The sequence below is a fragment of the Triplophysa rosa genome, linkage group LG25 (genome assembly GCF_024868665.1).
Source record: "Triplophysa rosa linkage group LG25, Trosa_1v2, whole genome shotgun sequence".
In the NCBI taxonomy this organism is placed as follows: Eukaryota; Metazoa; Chordata; class Actinopteri; order Cypriniformes; family Nemacheilidae; genus Triplophysa; species Triplophysa rosa.
In genome coordinates, this window is record NC_079914.1 from 519,907 (window position 1) to 528,918 (window position 9,012).

Consider the following 9,012-nt stretch of genomic DNA (forward strand, 5'->3'; position numbering starts at 1 on the left):
GACACTCCTTGTGCCCTTTACATGTTCTTTAACGAAATATTTTGGCTACTTGGTGATTTCTGCTACCAATGTGGAAGTAATACTGATCAATTTTAAATACAAGCAGCCTCATTCATGAAACACGCGGAGAATGATTTTTTTTGTGTAAATCGTTCGTAAAGTCGTTCTGACGTAAATTTTCGGATTCATGAAAATGTTTGTATTTAAGGAAATTTACACATGCTCCCATATATCACGTGTAAATGGTGCGTAAAACATTCAAACGTTCTGTATTCTATTAGACAAATTGATTACACTGCATTTTGATGCACTTTTATTACACGGCTCGTCAAATTCACATTTCATGTCCAGTTTTTCTCATGTGGCAAGTATCCGTGTAATAAGCGGGATAATGTACAAGCAGCCGGCTGTTATCGTGAAATAAGCCCCTCCAGTGTGATACAAGGTAACACTGTCAGGGCTTATTTCTGCGATAACAACCGGCTGCCTGTACATTATCCCTTACATGTATCATAATGATATCTTATGAGTTTCTTTACCCTTTCTTGTTTCGCTTTTTTACTCTTTAACTTTGTGTAAAACGCAGAGCTCGTCACTGAACCTTTTTACACAGCCGTCCAATCACAGTGGAGGAGAGGCGGGACAAACACTACATTGACCAACCATCATACTTGTACAACACAGCAATGGAGAAGTTAATATTATTGGTTACTGCATTTGTATATGTTTCATATAGTAATATTCTTCAAAAACAAGATACTAGTAACTTGTAACTACCGTGGATATTCCAAATCACAGCACCCGTCTATGGAAAAACGCGCAGTGCCTCCCCTTATGAAAATTAACCATGTTTTTTTGTGGTACAAGTGTAGTAACCATGGTTTTTTGGTGCATTGATTACTTAGGGCAAAACCATGGTTTTACTACAGTAACCATCGTTTACTATGGTTTTTACAAAAAACATGGTTTTCAAAACCATGGTTATTTTGGGATAACCATTGTTTTACTACAGTAACCATGTTTTTTTGGTTTTAACTGTAGTAAAATCATGGTTTTTCAATTTTAACTGTAGTAAAACCATGGTAGATTTTCATAAGGGCAAAGCGTTCTCAAGCGCCACCAGCTGGTCATTTTCAGAAGAGCACCAGGTATTATTTCAGCTGGCTAAAAACGGTTTGGTAGACATAGTTTAATTTATTAATTTATTGTTAGGCATAAAGCCTATTAGTCTCTTATGCATTTATGCAATGTATAAATGTAGCCAAACCTGAGAATGGAGTCCAGAGGATTCTACAGCATTCATAGATACGTAATTTGCGTAGCAGTAATTCATAGGAGAGGATTATGCTAAATGTGAATGAGCGTGCATGCGCGCTCTGTTTACGAGTGATTGGAATTCATACTGTAAGAAGTAAAACTACACTGACACTAAAAGACCTTGTTCAAAGGTAACAATTCTGATAAATGCAAAAACATGTCACAGGCGGAAAAACTCGAGGATCCAATTGCAAGTGAATATAGTTTATTTACAGTGACAGAGTGTGAAACAAGGCAAATAACTAGTACTAGTTCCCCAGCTGGATAATCCTCCGTGACACAAGGACTGCTAGACGCTGGAATAAGTCCGCCTCTGATAAGATCTCCAGAAGTCCGGTAAGTAATCCGCAATGGCAAGGATACCGGTCAGGCACAGCAAACTGGAACCATAGGTGTGCTTGGAGACACAACAGACATGTGCCAAGCAACGATCTGACAATACAACACAGTAAACGTGAGTCAGATATAGGCAGCTGTTAATGCGTATCAGGTGCCGCTAATCGTCAGTGCCCAGGTTGCTGAGGCAACGCTAATGAGACAGACCTGCAGGAATGAACACACAGACCCGACAACCATGACAGTACCCTCCCCCTAGGAGCCTCTTGATGCTTCCAGAGGAACTTACCTGTCGATTGTAATCATCGATAAGCGAGTGATCCAATATGTCTCGAGCAGGAATCCAACTCCTCTCCTCTGCACCGTAACCCTCCCAGTCCACCAAGTACTGAAATCCGCGTCCCCGCCGCCTCGGATCCAGAATGCGTTTTACAGAATAGGTGACATCCCCATCTACAAGTCGCGGCGGTGGGGGAACTGGGGAAGGCGGATTAATGGTAGAAAAAAAACTGGCTTTAATTTGGAAACATGGAAGACAGGATGAATTCTCCTGTACGCTGGAGGAAGTTTGAGTCAGACTGCCACTGGACAATCTTCTCGATGACAGTAAACGGGCCAATGAATTTAGGAGCAAGCTTATTACAGACGGAACGGAGAGGAATGTTCTTGGATGAAAGCCACACTTTTTGACCAACGACGTAGACGGGAGGCTCAGACCGGTGGCAATCAACGTGATCAATGACAGCAACCGCTGTCTCTCTGGCTGAGGGTAATTTGGGCAGAGGAACAAAATGAGTTACCTCCGAGAACTGGTCCACCACCTTCAAAACCACAGTGTTGCCCATAGAGAGCGGGAGTCCCATAATGAAATCTAGCGATATATGGGACCAGGGTCTAGAAGGAACTGACAGCGGTTGAAGGAGTCCAGCAGGAGGTCTATTGGAGGTCTTAGAAATGGCAGATCGAGCAGGCTAAAACAAAATGTTGTACATCACAGGCCATAGATTTCCACCAGAACCGTTGTTTAATGAGAAAAATAGTTCGACTAACCCCTGCATGACAAGCTATCTTGGAGCAATGACCCCAACGGATGACGTCGGACCTTAATTCCTCTGGCACAAACAACCGACCCAGTGGGCACCCAGACAGAGGCGTTACCCCTTGTAAGGCTGCAAGAACCTTCGATTCGATCTCCCAAGTCATCGAAGAAACCACGATTTTATGTGGCACGATGGGCCCGGGAGACAGCGGGCGCTCAGATTGGTCAAAAATACAGGACAAGGCATCAGGCTTAACGTTCTTAGAACCTGGACGATAAGAAATGGAAAAATGGAAACGACCAAAAAATAAAGCCCACCGAGCCTAGAGTTTAAGCTTTTGGCAGAACTTATGTACTCGAGGTTCTTATGGTTGATCCAGACTATAAAAGATTCCTCCGCACCCTCCAACCAATGACGCCATTCCTCCAAGGCGAGCTTGACTGCCAGCAACTCTCTATTACCAATGTCGTAATTATGTTCGGCAGGTGATAAACGATGGGAAAAATCCGTGGAAGAGCACTGGGAAAGCACCTCACCAACCCCCACCTCCAATGCGTCGACCTCCACCACAAACTGACGAGCAGAATCAGGGGCAATGAGAATAGGAGCTCAAACAAAGCGGCTCTTAAGTTTGGAAAACACAGCCTCGGCCACGTTACACCACCTGAATGTAGTCTTGGTGGAGGTCAAGGCAGTCAAAGGAGCGGCTAACTGGCTGTAATTGCATATGAAACGCCAGTAAAAATTGGCAAAACCCAGAAACCTCTGCAGGGCCTTGCGGGATTCAGGAGTTGGCCAATCTACCACAGCCTGAACCTTCTCGGGATCCATGCACACTCCCTCGGATGACACAATGTACCCTAAAAAAAAGGAACAGACTGTGCATGAAAAATGCATTTCTCCACCTTGACAAAAAGCCCATTCTCTAACAGCCTCCGCAGCACTAGTATAACGTGCTGAACGTGTTCCTGGAGAGACTGAGAAAAAAATCAATATGTCATCCAGGTAGACATAAATGAACCATGTCTCTCAGCACGTCATTGACCATCGCCTGGAAAACCGCGGGGGCATTAGATAGGCCGCAAGGCATAACAAGATACTCAAAATGCCCCCTGGGGGTATTACATGCGGTTTTCCATTCATCCCCCTCCCTTATGTGGACCAAATGATAGGCATTACGAAGATCCAACTTTGTGAAAAAGGAGGAACCCTGCAGATTCTCGAAGGCCGAAGACATCAACAGCAAAGGATAGGAATTCTTTAACATGATGTTGTTCAACCCTCGATAGTCAATACAAGGACGAAGGGAACCATTCTTCTTTCCCACAAAGAAGAATGGAGCGCGTGTTTTGAGTCGGAGCTCTTTCAAATTTATTCTTAATACATCGTTTATTCTTGTTATATCTTAAGACTTGTGTTTTAAATTGTTATCCTCCGAGGGTAAAACATATCCTTAAATATATCCCATACCAAAATCGTATTTAAACGCACAGATAATTTATTTTTATCGGATCACTCGCTATTAGCCTCAGGCTGTTAGCATTCCCAGCCTGCCTGCTTACTGCTTAACACACTGTTCTCATTATTAAATCACTGATGGCTAATGTTTCAGATGTGTCTGTACCTCTGTGTGCAGATGAGGAAACGATCGCACTTCAGTCGGAACTGGAGGCTGTGGAGAAGCAGATCCAGGATCTACTAGAGAAGCAGTCACGGCTGCGAGAACGAAAAACGGCGCTGGAAACATCCAGAGCCGACGCTCGCAAATCCGCGGTAAGTTTTCATCGCGATTTTAATACTCCTTCCACTTCTACTCCGCGTGTTTCTCTGCACAGAGCCCAGGCTTCGAGAACACGGTCAGCCCAAATGAACTTCACTCCTGCACCGGCACAACCACGGCGAAAGGCGCGAGCCAGGACTGGAGCGATGACCCAACCGCCGCCACCGGTCTTCGAGATCCCGACCAGGAACCGCTTTGCCGCCCTCTGCGAGACGGAATGCAACGCTGTGGTCATCGGAGACTCAATCGTCCGGAACGTACGCGCTTCCTCCACTAAAGGTAAGGTGCACACTCATTGTTTTCCTGGCGCCCGTGTTCTTGATGTCTCTGCGCAGGTACCTGCGATCCTGAAGGACGATGCTAACGTCGGAGCTGTCGTGCTGCACGCGGGGGCGAATGACGTCAGGATGAGGCAGTCGGAGATCCTGAAGAGGGACTTCAGGAGTCTGATCGAGACGGTACGCAACGCATCGCCCACAGCGAGGATCATCGTATCAGGGCCGCTTCCTACCTACCGACGAGGGAATGAAAAGTTCAGTAGACTATTTGCTCTAAATAAATGGTTGATGTCATGGTGTATTGAACAGAAGCTGCTCTTTGTTGATAATTTTGATCTGTTCTGGGAGCGACCTAGGCTCTTCCGCCCTGACGGCCTGCACCCCAGCAGCATCGGAGCGGTTCTTCTGTCTGACAACATCTCAAAGACGCTACGCACCGCTTGACTACGTCTCCCAGCGGTAAGTCAAAACTTTAACCATAGTCTGTGTTCCTCCCACTCATCTGTTATAAATGTTACTGCTTCCAAATGCATAGAGACTGTGTCTGTCCCCCGAATAATACTACAAAATAACAAAATAGCCAAATCTCAGAGAAAAAATCTAATCGTGATTAAACCTGAGGACAATGTAATAAACGACCAAAACAAACTCATAAAGTTCGGCCTACTAAATATTAGATCACTAAATTCAAAAGCAGTTATTGTAAATGAAATGATCACAGACAACAATTTTGATATGCTTTGCCTTACCGAAACCTGGCTTAAACCAAATGATTATTACGGTCTAAATGAGTGTACACCACCAAGCTACTGTTATATGCATGAGCCACGTGCGGTTGGTCGAGGTGGCGGTGTCGCAACAATTTTTAGAGACTTTCTTACTGTAACTCAGAGAACGGAGCATAAATTTAAATCATTTGAAGTGCTTGCGTTGAACATAATTGTTCCAATTGACAGTAAAAAACCATTGCTTTCTTGTACGTTGGCTACAGTGTATAGACCCCCTGGTCCCTACACTGATTTTCTGAAAGAGTTTGCGGACTTCCTATCGGACCTATTGGTTAACGTTGATAAAGTACTAATTGTCGGAGACTTTAATATCCACGTAGATAGTGCTAACGATGCATTAGCAGTGGCGTTTACAGAGCTATTACACTCTTTTGGAGTAACACAACACATCAATGGACCCACTCATCGATTTAATCATACACTAGACTTGATTATATCTCACGGAGCCGATCTAACCAATATAGATATTATACCTCAAAGCGACGATGTCACTGATCACTATCTTATAACATGTACACTGCGCACTGCAGAAATCAGCCGTTTAACTCGTTATCGACAGGGTAGAACAATTACCTCGACTACTAAAGATAGTTTCACAAAGAGCTTGCCAGATCTGACTCCTTTAATAACCATACCAATAAATATAGAATCGCTCGATGACATGACCAGCAAATTGGGCACTATTTTCTCTAATACATTAGAAGCTGTCGCACCTATGAAGTCAAAAAAGATTAATGAGAAAAACGCAGCACCATGGTACAATAGCACCACTCGCGCCCTTAAAAGAGAAACACGTAAACTGGAGCGCAAATGGAAACAAACCCAATTAGAGGTCTTTAAAATTGCGTGGAAAGAGAGTGCAAACTGTTATAAAAAGGCACTAAAAGCAGCAAAGGCCGAGCACCTCCGTAACCTCATAGAAACTAACAAAAACAATCCAAGGTTTTTATTTAGTACAGTTGCTAAACTAACAAATAAACAGACTTCACCTGACCTGGGTATTCCGCCGCACCTTGGTAGCAATGATTTCATGAACTTTTTTACAGAGAAAATCGAAAACATACGAGACAAAATAGTAAAATCTCAACCTCCAAGTCTGTCCTATAAATTAGTACCAACCATCGCCCCAAAAGAAAGGCTACAGTGTTTTTCACCTATAAAACAGGAAGATTTAATTAAACTTATTGCAACATCTAAACCTACAACTTGCTTATTAGACCCCATACCAACTAAATTATTAAAAGAGTTATTACCCGTTGCAATTGAGCCCATTTATAACATTATCAACTCGTCAATTAATCTAGGCCATGTCCCAGGAGCCTTTAAACTGGCCGTCATTAAGCCTCTTATCAAGAAACCAAACTTAGACCCCAATGAACTAGGAAACTATAGACCGATTTCAAATCTCCCTTTCCTGTCTAAAATACTAGAAAAAGTAGTGTCCACTCAGTTGTGCTCTTTCTTACAAAATAATGACATACACGAAAAATTCCAGTCAGGTTTTAGACCGCATCATAGTACTGAAACTGCACTCGTTAAAATTACAAACGACCTGCTCATAGCATCAGATAAAGGTAACATCTCACTCCTAGTCCTGCTCGACCTTAGTGCTGCGTTCGATACTGTAGACCATAAAATACTTCTAGATCGCTTACACAATTATACCGGTATTCAGGGACAGGCACTACAATGGTTCAGATCTTACTTATCAGACCGACATCAATTTGTCCATTTAAATGGGGAATCATCAAATCTAACGCAAGTAAATTATGGATTACCTCAGGGATCGGTTTTAGGACCCTTGCTATTCTCCATATACATGCTGCCCCTTGGAAACATTATTAGAAAACATGGAATTAGCTTCCACTGTTATGCAGATGATACTCAGCTATATATCTCATCAAGACCAGATGATTCCTTCCAACTATCCAAATTGGCAGAGTGCATCGACGATATAAAGCATTGGATGACTTGTAATTTCCTTCTTTTAAATTCTAATAAAACAGAAATATTACTTATCGGACCAAAGACACGTGAGCAGAATATTTCGGATTATGACCTGCAAGTTGAAGGCTGCACTGTTACTCCAACAAATACAGTTAAAGACCTTGGCGTTATATTAGACAGCAACCTGTCATTTAAAAATCACATCTCAAATGTCACAAAAACAGCCTTCTTCCACCTTAGAAATGTTGCCAAATTGCGAAATATTTTATGTGTGGCTGATGCAGAGAAGCTCATTCATGCATTTGTGACCTCAAGACTTGATTACTGTAATGCACTGCTTAGTGGTTGTCCTGCATCATCAATAAACAAACTACAGTTAGTTCAGAACGCAGCTGCCAGAGTTCTAACCAGGTCCAGAAAATACGATCACATAACCCCAATGTTATCAACCCTTCACTGGTTACCCATTAAGTATCGTATTGACTTTAAAGTTCTTTTAATTACTTATAAAGCCTTAAATGGTTTAGCCCCTACCTACATAACAGAGCTTCTACCACACTACAACCCATCACGCTCTCTAAGATCTCAAAACTCCAGACTTTTGATAACACCTAGAATAACTAAATCCACCAAAGGGGGTAGAGCTTTCTCATACGTAGCACCTAAACTCTGGAATAGCCTCCCCGATACTATTCGAGGGTCAGACACACTCTCCCAATTTAAATCTAGATTAAAGACACATCTTTTCAGCCAAGCATTCACTAATACATAGCTAATGAACAGCAGCTACGCTAATTATTCTCTTTCTGCCCTCGCCTCGGGATGCCCATCCCGAGGTAGGGAGAGATTCCGCCAGGCCCAGATGAACGTCATATGCCCATCCACAACTAGAGATTACGCCAGCTACATCGGAAAATCCCGTGCCATCCTCCTGCGAGAGCCTGCGGACTGACTGACCATCCAGCTCCATCCAAGGCAATTCCATCACCACCCAAGAAAAAGGCGACCATCTGGCCGGCCCAGCTCAGACAATTCCATCCCCAGCCGAGAGCAAAGACGGACTACCTGTCACATAAATGCTAAATTTACAATACTTGGTATTTAATGCTAAACTTACATCACACGACAGCAGTTTGAAGTTATGGCTGCACTCAGTGACTTTGATTGGAGGTAGCTGGGTGGGTGTTGTAGGGAGTGGGGGGGCTTGTTGGTTGTGGTTCGGGGCGTTTCATTTGTTGGGACTGTGTGGGTCTGGTCTGGTTGGTCTTGTTTTGTGGTCGATGTCGGACAACAGAGGAATAAAGTTAATTATGCCATTACTACTTTTCCCTGGTTGTTCCTCTGTTGTCTGTTGTTGATCGCGGAATGGGACCGGGTTGGACCTGCACGGTTTCGGCGGGTGGGGCTTCCTGGGTCGCGGCTCGTGGGCTCTCCCTGTTCTTCGTGGACGTTGCTCGGTGGCTTTGGTCGGGGTCACTGAGTGCAGCTATGACACGTCAGAGGAGATCTGGCCCTCCCGGCTGAGC

The 9,012-nt window shown here is 43.7% G+C and overlaps 1 protein-coding gene across 2 annotated transcripts; it reads left to right on the forward strand.

Moving 5' to 3' along the window:
• Window positions 1-4,047: 4,047 nt before the first annotated feature.
• Window positions 4,048-6,721, forward strand: LOC130548279 (uncharacterized). Of its 2 annotated transcripts, XM_057324935.1 has the most exons (3): window positions 4,048-4,466; window positions 4,529-4,730; window positions 4,809-5,024. In XM_057324935.1, exons 1-3 carry the CDS (start codon window positions 4,290-4,292, stop codon window positions 4,835-4,837), a joined length of 408 nt encoding a protein of 135 aa, XP_057180918.1. In that variant the 5' UTR covers window positions 4,048-4,289; the 3' UTR covers window positions 4,838-5,024. The 2 variants fall into 2 exon arrangements, with proteins under 2 accessions (XP_057180918.1, XP_057180916.1); XM_057324933.1 differs by having other exon boundaries at window positions 4,048-4,730; window positions 4,809-6,721.
• The last annotated feature ends 2,291 nt before the right edge of the window (window positions 6,722-9,012 follow it).